Raw genomic sequence first — 24,125 nt, forward strand, 5'->3', positions numbered from 1 at the left:
TCCCCCTCAACAGATTTTTAATTGCCTGAAATAATGATCAATTTCTAATTGGTAAGAACTAGCACTGGCCAGCACTTAGAAATTGTCCCTCCAGGATAAAATCTCATCAGTGATTTAGATGGTAAGTGGGCAGCCAGGCAAGCTGAGGGAAGGATCTGTACTCTGGCACAGCTCCAAAGGGCCCCAATCACCTTGTAGTCTATGTCTGTGGCACCCCTTGGGAGTGCTGCAGTACAGAGAGATGCCTGGTCTATAAGCAATGTCAATTAAGCATGTCACCAGAAACTATCAAGACCTATCTTAAGAGCAATAGATTTTTTAAAAATGAGAATGTGAAGAACGTCTTCTTCCTTTGCAATCTATCTTTCTAAAATGAGATACTTGGCAGGAATAAGCGAAGAAAGGAAGAGTGGGAACATTCTCTGAATACCTAAAGGCTAGGTACCTGACGAGGCATTTCCTATTTGTATTCTCAATGCAACCCTCATAACAACACCGTATATCAGGGTACTTTAGTTCCATATTTATAGATGAGAAAATAATAAGACTAAGAGAAATACACGAAAGATCATAAGAGCCATAGTGAGGACTCAAATACACGTTTTTCTGACACAAATCTATACTCTTTCTTCTATACCACACTGAATCACAATAGATTGTAGACAGACTATGCATCCCATTCTTCTTTCAAATGATCACAAAAACACTTATTTTCCAGAAGAACAAACAAGAGTTAAAACCAAAACCTACAAGGTTACTGAGTCTGCCTATGATGTGATGATAAATTTTAATCACAAAAATCTGATACAATGTATGGATTCAGTGAGTTACAACTACAGGATTACAGCAAGGAAACACAAAAGGAGAAGAGAGAAGTTTTGGTAGTAAATATATATAAGCCCCAGATAACAAAGAACATATCCTAATTCACAGTTAGCCAAACACAAGTCAGGAGACACCAACTTACCAGAATTACAGGATACCTGTTGTGGGGGTGGCGGCGCCTGATGTGTTAACGGCTGATGTTGATGGTTCGGATGGTGCTGTACGTGTTGATGTGGAGAGGGGTGCTGGGGGTGAGGGGGCTGGAGCTGGCTATGTTGCTGCGGGTGCGATGCCGGGTGCTGGGGACGCTGTGGATGCTGTGGTAAACCATGTGGTCGATGGGATGGGTGTGGAGACGGCTGTGTATGCATCTGGGAGTGAGGCAGTGAGACCTGTGCGACTGAATTACTGCCCGTGGTGCTGAGGCCACTGCCATGATTGTTGGACAGGTTGCTCTGGTTGCTGTGGGGATGAGAGCTCACTGTGTTGCTAGGAGAGTGCTGATATGGACACGAGGTGTGGGACTGCTGGGAAGATTCAGAAGGGATGGTCATCAAACCTAGACATAGTCAGAGAAGCAAGAGCATTCAGGGTCAGATTTCAGTTGTTATTTTGTGGCAGACGTTTACAAAATAAACAGATGTTTACAGAGCAGAGGTACACATCCTCAGGAAATAATGCCAGTTCGGTTTAAAAAGTGTTGATGGAACATCCACTGAACACCAGACTCTGGAATCACTGAGAAGAGTTAAGAAACAAGTAGCCCATGGCCTAGAAGAAGGACAGACACTCAAGGAGGTTATGTCCAATAACGTAAGTACTAAGGCAGAAGTATACAGAAGGCACACAGGAATTCTGCCTCTTGCCTATTCAGTTAGGAAAGGGCTGGGATATGGAAAAGCTGTCCTTAAAAAGGCAGTATCTGAGGGGCGCCTGGGTGGCTCCATTGGTTAAGCATCCGACTTCAGCTCAGGTTATGATCCCACGGTTCATGGGTTCAAGCCCCGCATCAGGCTCTGTGCTGACAGGTCTGAGCCTGGAGCCTGCTTTGGATTCTGTGTCTCCTTCTCTCTCTGCCCCTCCCCCATGTGTGCTCTGTCTGTCTCTCAAAACTACATAAATGCAAAAAAATTTTTTTTTCCCTTAAAAAGGCAGTATCTGAGACAAAGTCTTGAAAGACTGAGTAAATGTTAGGGGAAAAGTGGGAAAGGTGTTGGGTTACATCCAGGATGGTTCTCTACAGGCCTGAAGACCAAAGGCTTTGACAGAGGTGGAGAGGAAAATAAGGCCCTGTTATTTCTGAACTCTTTGACTACTCCAAAAACTCTTAAGTCAAAGGCAGCCAGAATTCTTAAAACTAAGAGAAACAAAACAGCCACCTCCACTGCTTCTTCATTTGGCTTATGGAGTATTCTTGAGACATGTACACTTTAGGGACTAAGACTGCATAATTTACAGCACCGGAAAGTAAGGATTCAAGTCTCTGTACTGCCATCTGCACGCTTGGTAACTTTGAAAAGTTATTAACCTCTGCAAGCCACCATTACCTCACTTATAGATGGGTATGATGTATCTATTTCACAGAATCGTGAGGATTAAATGCCATGGTGCAAGTGCAGGGTGCGGATGAGCTCAGTAAATGTTAGCTGCTATGATGATAATGATGATTAGACCAGAAGCACCTAATGTTAAAAATAATGTACTTTTGGTTTGCAGGTAGACATTCATTTTAAGAAATCTTACTCCAATATTTTGTTCTACATGACTACGCTACTTTCAGATCCCAAAGGATGGCACATAACACATTTTACTGAACCAAACACAAAAAAAATTTTATTAAGTGAAAAATAAAATCTTGAAGCGTAGTGCCAGTCAGTAAAAGAATCAAACCTTTTAAACAAAAGTGATATTATTCTCATACTCCCCATTAATAGTAAAATTACATTAGAGGCACCTGGGTGGCTCAGTCGGTTAAGCATCCGACTCTCAATTCAGCTCAGGTCATGACCTCACGGTTCATGGGTTCGAGCCCTGCAGTGTGTTCTGTGCTGACAGTGGGGAGCCTGCTTGGGATTCTCTCTCTCTCCTTCTCTCTCTGCCCCTCCCCTGCTCTTTCTCTCTCTCAAAAAATAAACTAAATTTTTTTTTAATAGCAAAATTGCATTAGAGTACATTGTAAGATAACCTCAAAACCTAATAAATTAAGATTTTAGGGGCGCCTGGGTGGCGCAGTCGGTTAAGCGTCTGACTTCAGCCAGGTCAAGATCTCATGGTCCGTGAGTTCGAGCCCCGCGTCGGGCTCTGGGCTGATGGCTCAGAGCCTGGAGCCTGTTTCCGATTCTGTGTCTCCCTCTCTCTCTGCCCCTCCCCCGTTCATGCTCTGTCTCTCTCTGTCCCAAAAATAAATTAAGATTTTATACACGGAAGAGTTAAGTTCTTGCCTTGGCCCTGGAAAGAACTGTTATTTACAGGGAATCTACAAGGTTATTACAGTCACATAAAAGAAAGCAGTTACTTCATTATCTATTTCCAATAACATCTTACCATTTTAAAAGGGAACCCAGATATGATCTATTCCATTTTCAATCCCAAATTGTTTTAAAAAAAAAAATTTAGTGTGATGAAATATCATTAGGGGTTTCAGAAATTCTTGCCATTGCTATTTCAAAGCCAGTATTTCTCTCTCTTTTTTTAATGTTTATTTATTTTTGAGAGAGACAGATAGAGTGTGAGCAGGGGAGGAAAAGAGAGAGAGACACATCATCTGAAGCAGGCTCCAGGCTCCGAGCTGTCCGCACAGAGCCCGACGCAGGGCAAAACCAGTATTTTTCTAATATGATCACCACAGCTGGATCTGCTAGCAAAATTTTGTATTAGTCCCTTTTGCACTTTTCTGGAAAGAAAATTTAAAAGAAAACTTGAGAAAAATACATGAATCTTACCTTAACCAGAAAAACCAACTTCCTGTACAAGTTACTGATATTCATTGATGCATATAACTAACTTTCATAGTATCTGACAATGATAATCATTAAAATGTAAACTATAAACACAGGGATTTTTGTCTATTTTATTCACTGCTGTGAACAGGTACACTCTCTGAGTTGGGGCAGAAATAATTTGTCAAACGAAGCAATTAGGAAGTACTTTAATAGTAGAGTTCCCAACAATTTCTAGTATTTTATGGAGGAAGGACAATGCAACATCTTGATCCTATCACATGACTCTGACTAAAATTAAACCAGCAGCTAAAGGATAGTAACACATAACAGAACAATCTAGCATTTGACTGAGATGCCAACAGAGCATCTCAACCAAAATCACTTTTATTGCTAAAATATAATTTAAGTGTGTTGTATAAAATGGTGATCCTATAGTGTTCACTTATAAGTGCCACATATTAAATTACAGACTTGGTGCTACCATATTCCAACAGCTATCTCTTTGCTAATAACGGTACAGAAAGGCAAGGCACATCTATTCCTGTAGTGCAACATTTACCACTCAAACACTTCACATGCCAGACGCTAATTAACCATGGCAGCCTCCCCCACAGGGCACAGATGCAGTGTCAGAACTCTTCACACAGCACTCCTCCAGGACACCACTAGGAAGTGAAGTAAGTATGCAAGATGAAATTGATCTGCATTCTTGTGCTATTATATAAATACACACCGGGCACAGTAAAGGCACAAAGAATATTCAGTTTGATCATGATGATACTGTTCAACCATTAAAGAAATGTAACAGCTGCTATGCGAAAATAAGCCTTAAAAAGATTTTTCAATAAAAATTTCCTTTACAACAATATCATATGACTTCACTCATATGAGGACTTTAAGATACAAAACAGATGAACAGGGGCGCCTGGGTGGCTCAGTTGGTTAAGCGGCCGACTTCGGCTCAGGTCATGATCTCGTAGTCCGTGAGTTTGAGCCCCGTGTCGGGCTCTGTGCTGACAGCTCAGAGCCTGGAGCCTGTTTCAGATTCTGTGTCTCCCTCTCTCTGACCCTCCCCCGTTCATGCTCTGTCTCTCTCGGTCTCAAAAATAAATAAACGTTAAAAAAAAAAAATTTTTTTTCAAAACAGATGAACATAAAGGAAGGGAAGCAAAAATAATTAAAAAACAGGGAGGGGGACAAAACATAAGAGACTCTTAAATATGGAGAACAAACAGAGGGGTTGTGTGTGGGGGATGGACTAAATGGGTAGGGGCATTAAGGAATCTACTCCTGGGGGCGCCTGTGTGGCTCAGTCGGTTAATCGTCCGACTTCAGCTCAGGTCATGATCTCACGGTTTGTGAGTTTGAGCCCCACACTGAGCTCTGTGCTGACAGCTCGGAGCCTGGAGCCTGCTTCAGATTCTGTGTCTCCCTCTCTCTCTGCCCCTCCCCCACTCATGCTCTGTCTCTCTCTCTCAAAAATAAATAAACATTAGAAAAAAAAAAAAAGGAATCTACTCCTGAAATCACTGTTGCACTATATGCTAACTTGGATGTAAATTTAAAAAATAAATTAAATTTTTAAAAAACTTTACAAAAAAGGTATTTTAAAAAGTCCACCTGAAACTAATAGGATATGTATGTCAATTACACTTCAATAAAACAACCCCCACCCCCAAGAAAACAAACTCACCTTGTTGACTAAGTGACTGCTCAAAAACTGACTTATAAAGGCTCCGAAATGAGGCACTGAGATCTTCAAAATTATACTCTGAGAAAAGTAGTTGTTTGTCTCGTTCGGGAAGGTTGTACTGTGGCTGCTGTTGAGGAGTTAATGACTGAGAGACCGGTTCTGGATGGTTTGTCACCTAACGTTAAAAGAAAATACCACTAATTTAGTAGCTCTATACATCAGAATTGGTTTGTTACATACAATACAGGAATGAAACTATTTGAATATTGTCCCTGTCTTTGGCTTTCCCATTCTCTGTTAAGTTGGGTACACATAAAGGACAAGACCACAAAATTGTTAACTTGGATTTTAAAGAACCACAGAAATCTAACCCAACCACCACATCTCATAAAAGAGGGGAAAGAGTTGAAAGAAGTTCAATGACCTTCCCAAGATCACACTAATAAATGATGAGCCAGGCCTGGAACCCTTCCAGTTTCTGTAAAATCTTCATCTTGATTCTTCTGAAGCAATTTCGTCTCCAACTCCACTCTATTAGGGTATTACTAGCATTTCTCATTCATTTATTCAATTAATCTTTAAGTATTTAAACTCAAATACTGTGAGTCAGGTTGTATGGCACTGCCCAAAGCAGCAAGGAGCTTCAATACACCTAACTCTCCATTTCTAGAGAAAATTGTTTCAAATGAAACCAAGGGGAAATAAGAAACGAAAGGTAACAGGTAAAGAAGATTCTGAGAAAAACAAATACAGCCTGGCTTTGAGCTACGCAAAGAAAAAAAAAAAAAACGGCATAACTACCTAAAAAATAAGAGTTATCATTGAAGGCAGCACAACTAGAAATAAAATAAAAAATGATCATCTGTATCTCTTAAAGATTTTATCAAGGGGTGGTACTGGCACTGACACATTGGCAACATTACACATCTCTACACAGGCCATGGAGGCAAGGCTCAATGGCAGGATGACCTAAGCTGTGGCGATTATCCTGGAACACGGAATGTGAGTGGTCTTATGAGGAGCAAGTTCTCATCCATTTCTCATCTGCCTTCCTATTTTGTGGGAGGCAGCCATGGGGCAGTTTCTCATCCCCCTCTCTACCTTGCAGGAAGTTGCCACGAGAGTTTCTCATCTGCCTCCCTATTTCCAGCGAGGCAGGGGACTTTCTACTTTACCCTCTTAGGGTACAGCTGCAAGTTATACAACTGCTTAGTTGCAGTATGGAATGTGTTCCTGCACTACAGTGACCCACCACTTGTGAAGTCTGTCACCTGGCTCCCCTAGTTTGGAATCATCCTGTGGGATGTGGAGAGCTGACACCATACTGATCTGGCTTATACATAAGTAGTAACACTGTCCCAGTGCATCTGGGCTCACTGTGTCATTACAGGCTCAATCTATACACCTGTGACAAGCCCAACCAGCAGCTGGTGCTATACTATTGCTTAAGAAGTGTTTGATGACCACTTGGTGTCTTGTTAAGTGAAAAAGAGCAGTCTAGGGGCACCCAGGTGGCCCAGTGAGTTAAGCATCCGACTCCTAATTTCACCTTAGGTCATGATCTCATTGGTCGTGAGTTGGAGCTCTGCATCCGGCTCTGCAAGGGCACTACGGAGCCTGCTTAGGTTTCTCTGTCTCCCTCCCTCTCTGTCCCTCCCCTGATTGCTCTCTATTTCTCTCTCTCAAAATAAATAAACATTAAAAAAATAAATAAATAAGAGTGGTCTACAATGTCTGGCTTTTCACAGCGAAGTTTAACCCTCCTACGTGTACACAGATAGGTTTGTTCTTTCTTCTGTCACCTAGTTCTACAAATTTAATTTTTTCCTTTCCTTTTATTTTCTGATACCATACTCTGTGTTCTTTGATTCTGTTTGCTGTCAAGATTTCCTACATTCACATTATTTTAAAAGCAACTTAAAATCATCAAATCTTTGCTTAGTTTGCTTCAATGCGCCAACCAATCCTTTTATATCGTGATTTCATCATTACTGAATGCTTTAATTTAGTTCATCTCTTGATCAGCAAAGTAATGTTTTTTAGGAAGGGTACATGAAAACAAAGGTAGGATGCTTTTTAAGCTCCATGTATCAAAGAAGGTCTCTCTCTCGAGTTCACACATGAATGCAAATTTAGCTGGACATAATCCAAACCTATTCCCTCAAAACTCTACATGAAGTATTCCATTATCCTCTGATACTTAGCATTCCAGAAGTATGATTTGTGTTTCTTTGAATATCTTATTTCTTCTACCAGAGTATTTATATGATTACTTTTGAAATTTTAAAATGTGTCATGATGTGTCTAGGTATAGGTTTTTCCCCATTAACTTTTCCTACAGCTCAGTAACCCTTTTATAATCTCTATTTCTTCTGAAAACTGCTTCTATACTAACTATTCTAGCTGCTTCTTCGGGGACACCTATAATTCTCAATTCTCCAGATCTAGTACCTTCTTTTACATAACTGTTATTCCATTATGTTACTTCTGCATTCTGAAAGAATATTTTTTTCCCCAGAGCACTGAAAACAGTTTTGCAGAGCCACCTTTTGTTTTTTTACATTCAATGTGAATTTTAATTCTGCCCTTTCAGTTTGGTTTCCCTGGAGTTATTTTCTTATTTAAGGTTCCACCCTTTATCTGTGTATCTTTATCCTGTATAAGGTTTTGCCTATTTACTCAGTCTGGGATAGGGACTGAACTAGTGAGACCAAATTTAAACCAAAGAACAGCGTAGTATATGGCTCTTGGGCTCTGTTCTATCTTCTAGGGAGGACAGTTGCCAGACGATTTGAAAAGAGGTATCAAATAACACAAGGGTCATGTTCTTATTATAGGTTAACAAAATCAGCACACACAGGTCCCTTAATAGCATAGCTTTGTTTTCCAGACTAAAATTAAAAATATAAGGCTGCTTAACAACTGGGTACCAAGTCATCCTAACCTTTGTGGTTTGTAGAATCCCCCTCAGACCTACAGCTGGAAAACGAGGTGATATGTACATCTTCTAAACTCTTCTACCAAGGACTGTAAAGTATCATCAAGTATAGCTTTGCTAGACTGAAGTACAATTTTGTTTTCCTATTTCAATTACTTTTCATTTGGACACAGAACAGATAAAGTAGACCAAAATAATAAAACATCGTACAACCATATATTTGTATCTAACCTGGTAAAATATAAGTACCAATTAATACACTGTCAAGGTAGGAATCTGCTCTACTTATCTAAGCTAATGAATTGATTGTGAAAAATACACATTTTCACTTTTTATTTGCACTTCAATGATATCTGGTTTAGTTTTAAGCACTAAAGGAGTACTTAACAAAGATGTTAACTTCATCAAGACTTACCGGTGTATAATTATGCACACTTCCAACACTGTTCAAATTAACAGATGCCAAACTCTGATCTGAGAGACTGTTGTTAAGGCTACTGCGTGGGCTATCACTACCATCCTGATCAGTGTTGTACAATGTTACCTAGAAAAGAAAAAAACATTTGCATAAGTAGTTCCCACTGAAAAGAGTACTTTTTAAGCAACTCTACAAAAATACAATTAGGCTGGTATATGGCAGGAGGATAAAATGTTAGCAGTCTTTCCTTTGCTGCTTACCTACCCCAACTCCATGCCCTTCATTGCTAACTCCATGTTCACCATTAAATATAAATAATTTACTCTCAAACTGAAAAGCATATCCTATCTAGAAGTACATAAATTTGATATATTTTCAGGTATAGTTCATCAACATTCAATAAGGGGATTGTCGATTTTTACTGTTAAATATTTCTACAATGCATACATTTATTTTTACTCAAGCCTTAAACAAAACTGTTATTCTCTTCTGTCAAAATCTTAGGCATCAGGGTGCCTGGGTGGCTCAGTCATTTAAGCGTCCGACTCCTGATCTCAGCTCAGGTCATGATGCCACATTTTGTGTGACTGAGCCCCATGTTGGGGCTGTTAGCACAGAGCCTGCTTGGAATTCTCTCTCTTCCCCTCTCTCTGACCTTTTTCCACTCATGTGCGTGCATGGGCACATGCTCTCTAAAAAAAAAAAAAAAAAAAAAAAAAAAAAAAAAAAAAAATAATAATAATCTTAGGCATCAAAAAAACACAAAAAAGGAATTTTTAAAAATCACAGGCATCATAGTGGTTGTATTATTGAAAAGTGGAAACTCAACAGTCTAACACATTTGCAAACTCATAGGTATGTGATCTAATTTTTAAAAATAACAAGATGAAGGGGTGCCTGGGTGGCTCAGTCGGTTAAGCTTCCGACTTTGGCTCAGGTCATGATCTCACGGTACGGGAGTTCAAGCCCCATGTCAGGCTCTGTGCTGACAGCTCAGAGCCCAGGGCCTGCTTCGGATTCTGTGTCTCCCTCTCTCTCTGCCCCTCCCTCACTCATGCTCTGTCTCTCTCTGTCTCAAAAATAAACACTAAAACAAACAAACAAACAAAAAAACCCTAATTAAAAATAACAAGATGCTAATATAAACATTAGATGTTAAGGTCTATAAATCAAGCTGTTAACAATGGTTAATTGGCAGGTGGCTGGGTATTCCTGAAGACTTATCACTGATATTTTTACAATGCTCAAGTTTGTTTAAAATAAGTAATATAATTTTTAATTAGAAACCAATAAAAATGAGATTTTTTAAAACAGTTAACTAGCCTAAGTATAACTCAAGGTTCTCTTCAGATGCTACTACCAACTTTCCTTTCTATGCTATTTCCATGGGCACAATACATTTAGCTGTATGGTATAACTAATTTTTATCAAATTTTTATCCACTATTAGACTGTTAGCTCCTTAAGTCCCCAATAAGTAATCATAACCAACATAGTGCTTTCTACCAGTATACAGTTAATAAATATTTGCTAACTTAATAACCAATTGACCTATCACCATCCTTCTGTTTGTGCTAAAAATGGAGTCATGCTAAATGCTACAAATATTTGCCAAGAGGCCAAATATGTAAAAAACTGGGCATGTATGCCTCTATACTTAAGGCAAAACCAAACTGTTCCTCATTCAACATCAGCTAGGAACAATACATGCCTAGGAACTAAATAGGGAAAAGAATATAAGAAAAACTAAGAGGGAATAAAGGAAACTCTGGCAAAGATTTTTCTGGTAAATACTTCCAATATAAATTTCATTAAAAAAAAAAAAAAATCAACCTTATAGGCTCCTAGCCCAACAAATTACAAGCATCCTATGGTAATTTTCTTAGCCGATCACTCTGTCCTGTCCATGCTCAGTTACCTATCACTCAAGTCAGAAATCTTGGACAAAATCTTATCTGGAAGAAGGATAAACATTTTTTATTAAAATGTAACACATACACAGAGTAAAGTGCACAAATTACTAATTTATTACAAAGTGGGCTACTTATGTAATCACCAGCCAGAACAAAGTATAGAACAGTTCTCAAACTGATCTTAGAACACTTTTGCAGTCTTAAAAATTGGAGAGTCAAGGAACTGTTTGTGCTGATGTATCTACTAATAATTAGCATGTTGTATATTAAAACACATTTTTCATTAACTTAAAGAAAACAATTATAAACCCAACTAAATGTTAACATAAGAAATATTTTCTCTCAATAAACAAATAAAATTAGATGAGTTCCTTTAGTTTTACATTATTGTAAATCTCGATGCCTGGCTTAACAGAAAACCACTAGATTCTCTTTCCTGCTGCAGTAAGTTGTTTAGGTGCAACTATAGAAAGCAAGCCCAGTATCTCTCTCTCTCTCTCTCTCTCTCTCTCTCTCTCTCTCTCTCTCTCTCACACACACACACACACACACACACACACACACACACACACACATATATTTGGAAAAGGGAAGAATATTTTAACAGACTTTCAGATCATTGTGGATGGACTTTTTTGATACCATACCAAAACAGGACAAATGACAATTTTTTAAAGATTAGTTGCAATGTGGACCTGAAAACATACCACTAAATTTTTCATACTCTGATACATTAAAGTCCACTCTTCGACCCTGTATTGTGAATGGATCGTTCATCTATGCATGGTTTTGTAACATTATTCACTGCCATATGGAAAATACTCGTTCATTGTTATACAGATCTTCTAAATACGGACACATTTCATTACACAACATCAAAACATCATACTTGCTAACATCACCAATGATCTCATTAGAAGTCTTTTGTGGTGGATACAAGTGTTCCAAACTTCTACTTTTTGCTTCAACGCTCAAATTTTACCATTGGCAAAGGATACTGCCAACAGTTTTCCTGGAGGTGACAGATTCACTATGTTCATTACCAAGAAAACACCTGCCAAATACCCAAATCTGAATAATCAGTCTCAACTGTTCTTTCAAGTAAAAACAATGATCCTGGGGCACAGGGGTGGCTCTGTCCAACTCTTGATTTCGGCTCGGGTCATGATTCCAGGGTCATGGAATTGAGCCCAGTGTGTGGCTCTGCACTGAGTGTGGAGCCTGTTCAGGATTTTCTCCCTCTCTCTCTCCTTCTGCCCCTCTCCCTCAACCCTAAGGAACCCTATGATCCACGAACAAAGCAGTTGGCTTCACATCCACCTCAAACAACCACACAAAACAACCACAGGCAGGTACTTCAGCATGTAGTCTAAGTGTTTTATGCATACTTTCCATTTCATTACAAAGAATGTTAAAAAGACATGTACTCAAAGGTCACAACTTAATAAAACTATTTTTCCTGCTTCACCAAAGAAATCTTTAAGTAAAACTGTTATTCTTTATTTTAATCTGAAGGGTGTGGGCAGCGAAAATACAATGACTATTAATACTTAGGTGTCACTGCCTTGATCTGTGCTAACATTTACATACTACTGCTTTTGCTCCATCAATGAAAATACAAAAATAAAGGAAAAGACAAATAGTATTATAGTATTATTATAAAAATAGTTTTGACCTCATGGAATCCCTAAAAGGGTCTTAGTTACCTAGGTGTCCAAAGACCACAGAACCTGATAAAGAACATTACCAGCATTCCAGAAGGCCCACTCAGGTGCTCTCCCATTCACCAGCTAGTCATTATCCATCCCTTTCTCTGTCACAGGCACCCACTATACCAACTTCCACCACTATTGGCTGGTTTTCCTGTTTTTGAACTAAGTATAAATGGAATCATACAATGTATGCTTTTCTGTCCTTTTATAGTAAAATTAAAGGATTACACAAAGCTTTATTTTCTGTTACACTAATATCTACTCTTAAATCTTTATTACCTCATTACATTTCTTAAAATTCCTTTTCTTTTTCTTCCAACTGAGAGTTTTATGGTTTTATCATTTATCATTTATCTCAGATCCATCTCGAACTGATTTTTGTGAATGGAAAATCTGATTTCCCTATTGATCCAGCACCGTTCGTTCAAAGACATCACTGAGTTCTGTTCCTTAAGTCTATTTGTGGACTCTTATGCCAATATCACTCTTTCAATTATTGTAGGCTTACTCTTGATATTTGGAAGTATAAATATAAATCCTCTACCATTTATCTTTTTCTTCAACATTTTCTTCAACTACCATTTGCCATTTGGATTCCCATTTACATTTTAAGATCAGTTAGTCATTTTCTATTCCCTTCCCTTCCCCCCCAAAAAAGCATAGGGGACTTTTGATTGAGATTTTAATCTACAGATCAATTTAGGAAAAACTGACTTTATAATAATCTTCTCAATGAAAATTAAACATACGTTTATTTATACTTCCTTTGTTTTCTCTGGGGTTTTTTTTTCTGATTTTTTATTTTTTAATTATTATTTTGTTCTTTCTATAATTTATTTTTCTGAGTCTTTTTTTTATAGTTTTCTGTGTAGAGTTCATCTTCCATTTAATCCTAGGTATTTGATGTTTCTGAAAGCTAACTTAAGTGTCATCTTTTTATTTTCTGTCTGACTCATATAGAGAAATGTAACTGATTTCTAAAATCTAATACTGATATCAAGACCTTGTTAATTTATTAGTTCTGAGTTTATCTGTAGATTTTTCTGAATTTTCCATATAAACAATCATGTCACCTATAATAGCTTTGTTTCTGCTTACTCAAAGTTTATTTAATACTTCTTTCCTAACACTTCCATTTCTCCTCTACCTGCCTGAGTACTACTGTTGTCCTATATTTTATTTCTACATGTTATAAACCCACAACATACTTTTGTTATCTTTACTTTAAACAGTTTATTATTGGGGCGCCTGGGTGGCTCAGTCAGTTAAGGCTCTGACTTCAGCTCAGGTCACGGTCTCCCAGTTCCTGGGTTCAAGCCCCGTGTTGGTGTTGACAGCTCAGTGCCTGGAGCCTACTTCGGATTCTGTGTCTCCCTCACTCTCTGCCCCTCCCCTGCTCACACTGTCTCTCTCTCAAAAATAAACATAAAACATTTTTTTTAAATAATAATAGTTTATTATTTTTTAAAGAGATTTAGATTAAAAAGAAAAAGCTTTATATTTACTCATGTCATTACCATTTCTAGTCCTAATTCCTTTCCGTAGATCCAGAGTTCCATTAGGAACTTCAATTACACATATATTAGGTTGCTTTAAGTTGTTACCAGTGCTAATACTCTATGTACTTTTTTAAAGTCTTTTCACGTATTTCATTTTGTCTAACTTTTACTGCTATATTTTCAAGGTCAATCATCTTTCTGTCTTATCTGCTGTTAATTCCATCAAGTGTATTTTTCAAGTCAGACATAATTTTTATCTCTAAGAAGTTTGATTTGTATTTAAAAAAAATATCTTCCATGTGTCTATACAAATGTTCAACCTATCCTTTAGCTCCTCCAAGAATACAGTTATAATAACTGGGCTTTTTCCAACTTTGAGATAGAACATAAAAGTTTAAGGTATACAAGGTGTTCATTTGATACACTTATGTACTCCAAATACCACTCTTGCATCAACTAACATAATTACCATTTCCGTTTTATGATGAGTATATTTAAGATTTACTCACCTAGCCAGCTTTCATGTACACATGAATACAATACTGTTAACAATAATCACCACGGTATACAATAGATCCTCCACACTCAATCATCTTATAACTGAAAGTTTGTACCTTTTGACTAACATTTTTCCATTTCTGCCACCTGACAGCCCCCTGGTAACCACCGTTTTACTTTGTTTCTAGGAGTTTGGCCTTTTAAGATTCCACATATAAATACAGTATGTATCTTTCAGTTGGTATAATGCCCTAAGGTCTATCTATGTTGTCATAAATGGCAGAACTTACGTTTCATGGCTAAATAATATTCTATTTTGTGTCTACACACACACACACACACACACACACACACACACACACACACACACACACACACACACACACACACACACACACACACACACACAGCTTCATTACCCATTCATCCCCTGATAGACACTTCGGTTATTTCTGTATCTTGGCTTACAGTAATTGCCTATGTCCTTTTATACTAATTCTATCACCTGTGTTATTTCTGGGTCAGTTCTGATTAATTTTCACCTCATTATGGGTTGTTTTTTTTTACTACTTCTTGCCAGCCTGGTAATTTTTTATTGGATGCCAGACCACTGTGAACTTTACACTGTTAAGTGCTAGACAGTTTTGTATTCTTGTAAATTTTCTTGAGCTTTATTCTGGAACACAGTTAAATTATTTGACAACAGGGACGAAGTCCTGATATATGCTGCAACATGGCTGAACCTTGAAAATGTGTTTAGTGAAAGAAATCAGACATAACAGGTCACATATTTATTATAGGATTCCATTTATATGAAATGTCCAGAATAGGCAAATTCATAGAGTTAGAAAGTAAATTAACAGTTACAGGAAATGGATGGAATAGGGAATGAATGCTAATAGGTACAGGGTTTTCTTTTTGGGTGATGGAAATGTTCTGGAATTAGATGGTGGTTAACAGGTGCACAACCTTGTGAATATACCAAGAACTCCTGAATTATAAACTTTAAAAGGGGAAATTTTATAATGGCCTCTGAATTACATATGAAAAAAATCAAAATCAAATTTAAAAAACTGATTTATCTGAAAATAGACCGATCTTCTTGGGTTTTGCTTTGAAGGTGTGTAGACAGGACCAGAGCAGCGTTTTAGTCTAGGGCTAATTTTATTCCACTATTAAAGCAAACTCCTGAGTACCTTACCTAATGACCTGTGAATTATGAAGCACTTCACTCTTGTGTGAAAGTTACTATGCCTGGCCCTATAGGAATATCAGTAATTATCCACACTAATCCTTTCAGGTGGTTCTTTCCCTTGTCTTCCTTACTCATGCACTGATAAGTACTCAGCTGAAGACTCAAGGAGACTTTTTGTATATCACTGGAATTCTCCCTTGGTGCAGCTTTCTCTTCTCTGATATGCTGCCCTGTGAACTCTAGCCACCCTGGAGATTCCATGATCTCCTAGATCCACATGCTCTACTCAGGGAGACCTCTGTACCTTGGAAACTTTCTCCAGACAGTAAGCTAGGACAATCATAGGGCTGACCTTATTTGTTCACAATTTCTCAGGGATCACTGTCCTATGGCCCAATCTCTTAAAAACCATTGCTGCACATATTTTGTCTATTTTTTCAATTGTTTCAGGTAGCAAAGTAAATTTAGACCTTGTTATCCCACCTTGGCTAGAAATTTTATTAATCCTTACAAAGAATCAACTTCTTGCTTGCTGACTTATTTATAACCTTTGTCTTCTTCAGATTTATTTCGATCTTTATCTAGATGCTTAAATCATTAATATTCAATCTTTCTTCTGTTCTAGTACATGCATTTAGGCTAATACTTCAACTGCATTCTACAGGCTTTCATATTTTATGTTTCTTTAAGTATTTTCTAATTTCTATTATGATTCTTTCTTGATCCTGGGTTATTTATAACTATACTGCTTAATCTGCAAACTTTAGGTAATTTTCTAAATACCTATTTGTTATTATCTCCACTTAAATTCCCCTGTGCTGGAAAAGATACACTGTACGATGGTCTTCTGAAATTTGTTGAGACTTCTTTATGGTCTAGCATTCATCAGTATTACACGATCAATTTTGGTAAATATTCCATGTGCACTTAAAAATGTATATTCTGCAATTGTTAAATGAAATATTCTATATATATCAAATGGGTCAAATTCCTAATTTCATGATTCAAATCTTCTCTATCTTTAATGGGATTTGTTTGATTTGTTATGTTTTAATTTTGATCTGCTTCTTCCAGGAGTTATAGAGAGACATATGTTAAAATCTTCCTCTGATGAAGGACTTAATCTATTTCTTTTAGTTTTGTTGGCTTTAAAAGGCCGACAAATTTAGTATTACTAAAATGATCCTTTTTCATAATAAAGTATCTTTATTTTCAGTAATGTGTCTTGTCCTTTAAGAAATACTTCTTGTAAGTAGCACGTAAGTTGAATTTTACTTTTTTATCCAGTCTGACAATCTTTGACTTTTAAATGGAATATTTTGTTCATTTACATTTCCCAACATAATTCAATCTGAATACATATTTATTTTCCTATTTCTCTATCTCTTCTTTGCTCATTTATTTCTCCTTTTGTGTCTACTTCTGGATTTATTATTTTTCCTTGCTTATTTTATATTCTTTTACTCTTCTTGTAGTAAGCAATAATAGAACCAGTATCTGAGTACTACTAGAAATTCAAATTTTCAGGGGTGCTTAGCTGGCTCAGTTGGTAGAACATGTGGCTTCTGATCTCAAGGTTGTGAGTTCCAGGCCCATGTTGGGTGTGGAGACTACTTAAATCTTAAAAAAAGAAAAAAAAATTCAAATTTCCAGACCCCAATCCAATGTACTAAATCAGAAATTCTGAGGCTCAGCAACCTCGGTTTTAACAAGTCCTCCTAGTTATTCTGATACATGCTGGTGTGTTAAAATAACCACTGCCCTAAATATCACAACAAGCCCTTGACTTAGTACTTTTACCAATTCCCATGTAATGCAAAGGTTTCAACTGTATACACAGCTGGTCCTTAACAACATGGATTTGAACTGCGTGGGTCTACTTATACAGAGAATTTTTTCAATAAACCCAGTACAGTACTAGGGAGTCTGACTGCCTTAGTAGGTAGAGCATGTAACTTTTGATATTGGAGTCATGAGTTCAAACCCCATGTTGGGTGAAGAGTTTGATTTAAAATTAAAAATAAATAGGAGCACCTGAGTGGCTCAGTCAGTTAAGTGTCTGACACTGGCTCAGGTCATAATCTCATGGTTTGGGAGTTTGAGCCCTGTGTCAGGCTCCGTGCTGACAGTGTGCTGACAGTGCACTGTGCCAGTGAGGAGCCTGCTTGGGATTCTCTCTCTCCCCCCTTCTCTCTGCTCCTTCCCCACTTGTGTGGGCACACATTTGCTCTTTCTCTCTCTCTCTAAAAACAAATAAACTTTAAAAAATAAAAATAAAAAAATACAAGGGCGCCTGGGTGGCCTAGTCGGTTAAGCGTCCAACTTCAGCTCAGGTCATGAATTCGCGGTCAGTGAGTTCAAGCCCCACGTCGGGCTCTGTGCTGATGGCTCAGAGACTGGAGCCTACCTCAGATCCATTTTTCCCTCTCTGTTCCTCCCCAGCTCCCACTCTGTTCCCCCGCCCCCAAGCATAAATAAAGATTAAAAAAATTAAAAATAAATACAAATAAATACATACATACAATACAGTACTGTAAAAATATTTTTTCTCTCCCTTAAGGTTTTCTTTTTTTTTTTTTTTTTTTTAATTTTTTTTTTTTTTCAACGTTTATTTATTTTTGGGACAGAGAGAGACAGAGCATGAACGGGCGAGGGGCAGAGAGAGAGGGAGACACAGAATCAGAAACAGGCTCCAGGCTCTGAGCCATCAGCCCAGAGCCCGACGCGGGGCTCGAACTCACGGACCGTGAGATCGTGACCTGGTTGAAGTCGGACGCTTAACCGACTGCGCCACCCAGGCGCCCCTCCCTTAAGGTTTTCTTAATAACATTTTCTTTTCTCTAGCTTTCTTGTAAGAATACAGAATATAATGCATATAACATACAAAATATGTATTAATCAACTATTTATGGTATCAGTAAGGCTTCCAGTCAACAGTAGGCTATTAGTTAAGTCAAAAGTTATACACGGATTTTCAATTGTTTGGGGGGCATGGGAGGTGACATCCCTAAATTTCACATTGTACAAGGGTCAATTATATTTCTTCCTGCCTTACCCTAGTATTGTGATGTATTTTAACTTCTGTAGTATTTTAGACTCAAAGGCATTGTGTTATGTAACAGAAATGCTATTGTTTTAAATACTCAATACACATTCACATTGATCAACATACTCTTTTAGTGTTCTCCATTCTTTCCAGCACAGGATAATTTCCTTCTATCTAAAAAATTAGTTCCCTTTAATTGTTTACTACTGATGTATTAGTAACATATTCTCTCTAATTTTGTTTTTGTAAAAATCTATTTGTTTAACCTTCATTTTCCACAGAAATTTTAATTGCAGAATTCTGGATTAGTAGGTATTTCCTTTAAGCACGATACAAATTTCATTCTCATGTCTAGCTTTTAATATTTCTATTCAGAAGTCAGTGCCTGGCTTACTGTTGTTCCTTTGAAGTTGCCTGTTTTGCCTCTGATTTTAAGATTGTTTTAATCTTTGTTTTTTTTAGGAGCTTGATTTTCTTTGCCCAATAAGGTTTCTTTTCATTAATCTTTCTTGGGGTTCTCAGAAATTCCTGAATCTGTACTGTGTTATCTATCATCAGTTTAAAAACTTTAAAATATTGTTCCTTCCTTATTCCTTTTTCCTCTGGAAGACTAAAAAGTTTGTTAGACTTTTTCCCGCATATCCCATTTATCCCTTAAGTTTTTCTGAATTTTCATTGTTTTTCTTTGTGTTTCATTCTATTTTCTACGAACCTTTCTTCCAGTTCACTATTCTCTCCTCTGGTGTGCCTAATTTACTGCTGAACCCATCTATCAAATTCTAATTTCAGTTATTATATTTTTCAATTTTAAAGTTTCCTCTTGATCCTTCCATACAGATTCCAATTCTTGGATAAATTTTCTATAATTCGACTATTTTGAACATATTAGTCATAGTTATTTTAAAATCCATATCAGGGCGCCTGGGTGGCACAGTTAAGCATCCGACTTCAGCCAGGTCACGATCTCGCGGTCCTTGAGTTCGAGCCCCGCATCAGGCTCTGGAGCCTGTTTCTGATTCTGTGTCTCCCTCTCTCTCTGCCCCTTCCCCGTTCATGCTCTGTCTCTCTGTCCCAAAAATAAATAAACGTTGAAAAAAAAAATTTTTTTTAAAAATCCATATCTAGATCACTTGTAGATATGTTTATGTTGTCTTTCTGTACCCACCCCCTTGTCACTTAATTATTTGGTCCTGTTTCCTGGAATGTCTGAAATTTTTGACTGAAAGTTGAGATCTTATGAAAAACTGCAAAAGCTCAGTATGATGTTATCTTCTTCCAGAAAGGATTTAGTTTTCTTTTGGCAAGTAGAAGAATATTAGCAACCACCCGATAATAATTTGCAGTTGGTCTATTTTGGTTTGCTCTTCCTCTGGAACATAACCCTTCTGAGGTAACTTGAAAGCCTTTTACCATGGCTTCCTCCTCCCTGAAGATCATGAACGACAATTGTTGTCCCTTCCTTCTCTGTGAGACTGCTTAATTCTGAGTAGTGAAAAATCCACTTGTTTTGTCTAGGCCTGAGCCCAAGTACATAAATGAATCAGGAGTTAGCAAATGCCTTAAGTGGATATTACTTGCAAGAAGGTAAACTTACTTCTGAGATCCATGAGGATCTAGTCCTCAAGCCCAGGCTGTTTCGTAGCCCCAAACTCCAGTTTTTGTCTCCCTAACCCAATGGCTGCTTCTGGCTTCTGTTTTCTTTTCAGTCTGTATGCCATGCATTAAGAACTGAGAAATGTCCCAAGGCAAAATTTGTAGGGCTTATCTCAATGTATTTCCCTTTTTTATGGGATCTTCATCCCTGAAGGCCTGGCTTTTCTGTTCTCCAGTGCCTCTTCCCTGTTTTTTATTGGTAGTGGGGGATGGTGGTATTTTATATAGATAGGAAGAACAATTAATCTAAAACTAGCTACTCCATTGTATCTAGAAGTCCAAAAACTCCACCTCCTTTGACCTCCATATTATTTCATCATGAAGTCCTAGCATAACTAGTTCCTAATTGTTTCCTAACAGCCATAACTACCTATGTTTAAGCCTCCTACTTGGACTACCACAAAGAACAGTATTGGATATTTCTGATCCTAGCCCATTCTGCTTCACCAGAAATTCTCAAGTCTAGCTGGGCACAATAAGGGATGATTTCTTAAAGTACAGATTTCTGAACCCTATCCGTAAGTGTAAAATAAATGATCTGGTAGGCCTGCTATAAAACCTTGTAATTACCACCACCACCACCACCAAACACTCACACATATGCACCCACACAGACCTCTCCTAAGTGATTCTGATGGAATCATTCCATGGACTGGTTATTTGAGAAAAATCAATACTCTACACCTCAGGTGCCAGTTTACTTTCTAAATTGTAAATGTGATCAGTCACTAAAATTATAAACTGTCTTCTATTGGTTTATTATCTTTGTACAAATAAAAAGATCCTGTGTACACTGTGTCAGTATAGTTATGGGTGTGTGTGTGAGGAGAGGGGAGAGGGGAGAGGGGAGAGAGGAGAGAGAAAGACAGCAGATTATAACATACTATATTTCTGGATATGGACCTACAGTTGAATACCATGAAATAGGGTGACCACCATTCCAATGAACTGTATGAGTTTGTCCAAATTATTCATTGTCCTGGATTGTGCTGACTGCTTGGGAATCTGACAATCTTTTCTTTTTCAATCACATATTTAGAGGGGTAATCAATGGTTTTTTTTTAAACAAACTGATTTGATAAAATGCAGACTCAAAATTTTATCATTGGGAACTGGCAGTGTCAAGGATTTAAATTAATATAGAGCTTCCCAATAAGCATCCTCCAACTTAATCTTTAGAGAAATATTTCCTTCTAATTTGTGCACACCTCAAAACATTGTGGATTCAAGCTTTCAAGCTGCCATGAATAGGTTAGCCAAATTTATATCATCTGTAACCTCACTCATACAGAACTCTATTGTTATTATAAAGGCAAATTAAATGTATTATTCAATCACATTTCAAAAGTGTTTAAAAAAACAGAATTACTTTGTTAGTCACAGTGTTGATTGCCAGAGTTGGAGAGGCACTTCCCGAAATAATACACTCCATTCCCAAAGAATCTGAATCTATGCTATATGGAGTTGAGGCCTAAAATACAAGAACAAAATAAATAATTATTAGCTCATATATCCAGCAACTTTAACACAATTTGAAGATATTTCATCAAATTCTAACATCTGGTTTTGTGCTTTGTTTCTAAAAACATGAACTTAAATCCCTGCTTAAATCTCTTGTACTATATTTTAATATGCTACTGACTTGACATCACAAAGTCCATTGGTATGGCTACTTCTTACCAGCTCTTTTAATTGACTGTAGGATAGTTTAGCAAAAATTCTATAGCAGAGACTGCTAATGGTCCTATAAATATCCATATTCCCCCCTTCTTCCTTTTAGTAATAAAACCCTACAGTTACTGACTTATGGCCTGCCCAGCTAAATACCACCTTTTCCAGCCTCATTTGCAACCATCTGTGTCCATGCGACTAAGGTGTATGTGGCCATGTAACTAACATGTGTAAAGAAGATGTGAGCAAGAGTGATGTGTGCAACTGGATCATGCCTGTGAAAAAAAACCTGCTTGTCCTCCACTCGTCTTTCCCTACTACTGCAGGCTGGGACACAGACAGAGTGGTGGTAATCTTGCTTCATCATAAAGCTGAGGGTAATACCCTGGGGAACACCAAAAATACAAGATTAGAAGGAACACGGACACCTAAATGAATTCGTGGAACACAGCTGGTTATCTGTCTGGTCCAATCTATCTCAAAACTTCTACTTGAAAGAGAAATAAATCTCTCTGATTTAAGGTTCTCAGTTGTTTCATTTTTCTTCCCTTGTTAGTGCAGCTAAACAGCACTGAAGAACACAACTTCATACACATTGCTTATAGAGCTAACCTGGGGGGTCAAAATTCTGTATTTAGAATTTTGGGGTATAAATTGTGATAACTCCTCTTTCTTCCATCAAAATGGTGCTTATGGCTTTGATGAGCACTCAAGGGAGTTCAACTTCAATGCTGGAAGTTAAAGAAAGGGAAGATATAAACAATTTGTGGCTATGATGCTAGTTCTATGTACATTCCTCTTCTGGAAAAAAAAAAATGTGCCACATATGATCTCAACTGAATATGCATTTTTAAAAGATCACACTAAATGAAAAAAGAAAGCAATTTCACTGAGACATATTTCTAAGATTAATCTATTTATCAATTAATTCCTCACCGTGAATTTTTCACCAGATATCCTGTGAAAGTAGGGAATAGGCAGCTTATTGAAATGAACAAAATAAAAGATAAGAATCACCCCCCAGATAATAGTATCTGGCACTTAGGTGCTGGGTACACAATGAGAATGAGGTGAAAGTGGCAAAGGGCTTCAGAAATACAAGTAGAAAGGGGCGCCTGGGTGGCTCAGTCGGCTGAACATCCAACTCTTGATTTCAGCTCAGGTCATTATCCCAGGGTCGTGGGATTCAGTCCAGTGTCAGGCTCCACACTGAGCGTGGAGCCTGCTTAAGATTCTCTCTCCCTCTGCCCCTTTCCCCAACTTGTGCACACTCTCTCTAAAACAGAAAGAAAAAAAAAAGAAAAGCAAGCAATACAAGTGGAAGAACTACACAGACAACTGTGTCTATGCCTCAATTTTGGTGCCAACCAATTTAGCTATACCTGAGTTAACACTGACTTTGGAACACTGCATATCTCATGTTCCTCTAACCCAACTTAGTCATCTCCATTTCGACTATAATTCTCACTCCTCCTCACTGGTAGGAAGAGGCAAGCCTGTGTGGTGTGACTGCAGACAAATTACTCAACCTTTATGCTCTTTTATCCATGTATAAAAAAGAGGATTACGTCACTTCTTTTAGAGGTCTGTTAAGAGCATTAATGAAATAACTTGTGCAAAGCTCTTAGCACAGTACCTGAAATGCATGGTAAGGGCTAGCTGTTATGATAACCACGAAAACTTAGCTGTTACTGATGCTGAATATCTATGATACAGAGGGATATTTAATAGTGATTAAGGAGAAAAGAGCTTTGATATGAGACACTGTTTTCCTACAAAGGCAGATTCATAACTTCAGCTATAATAAATTAGATGGCAAAATTTAAAACTCTTTTAATTATATATTCTTCATGGATACTTCAGTCTGGTTCCATCAAGAGAATAAACAACACTCTCTTTACATGCTTTGATATGCTCAATAGTATGGTATATATTTTTAGTTATAGTTTCAAGGATTCTACATTATTAACAGACAATAAACAGTCTGATTAGTAAAGCCAGTCATCTAGGTATCCCAAAATGTATCCTGATAACTATTATAATGGCAGCCGAAACTCAAATTCTGGACAAAGCAAGTATCAATGAGTCTAATCTAGGAGAGAGTAGTCAGCTTGTGAAAGGTC

At 37.6% G+C, this 24,125-nt stretch overlaps 1 protein-coding gene across 6 annotated transcripts in view; it reads right to left on the reverse strand.

The window, feature by feature from the left end:
- Positions 1-24,125, reverse strand: part of FOXJ3 (forkhead box J3) — a 149,415-nt gene that overhangs the window by 22,534 nt on the left and 102,756 nt on the right. For 5 of the 6 annotated variants that reach the window (XM_086716642.1, XM_086716643.1, XM_086716645.1 and 2 more), the window contains 4 exons: positions 21,701-21,802; positions 8,814-8,942; positions 5,461-5,635; positions 968-1,384 (listed from right to left, as the gene is read on the reverse strand). In XM_086716642.1, coding sequence (XP_086572768.1) covers positions 968-1,384; positions 5,461-5,635; positions 8,814-8,942; positions 21,701-21,802 — 823 coding nt within the window. The remainder of the gene's footprint in view (positions 1-967; positions 1,385-5,460; positions 5,636-8,813; positions 8,943-21,700; positions 21,803-24,125) is intronic. The other variant, XM_086716647.1, reaches the window with a different exon arrangement.

This window comes from Puma concolor, chromosome C1 (genome assembly GCF_028749965.1).
Source record: "Puma concolor isolate L17-30 chromosome C1, mPumCon1.1.hap2, whole genome shotgun sequence".
Lineage (NCBI taxonomy): Eukaryota > Metazoa > Chordata > Mammalia > Carnivora > Felidae > Puma > Puma concolor.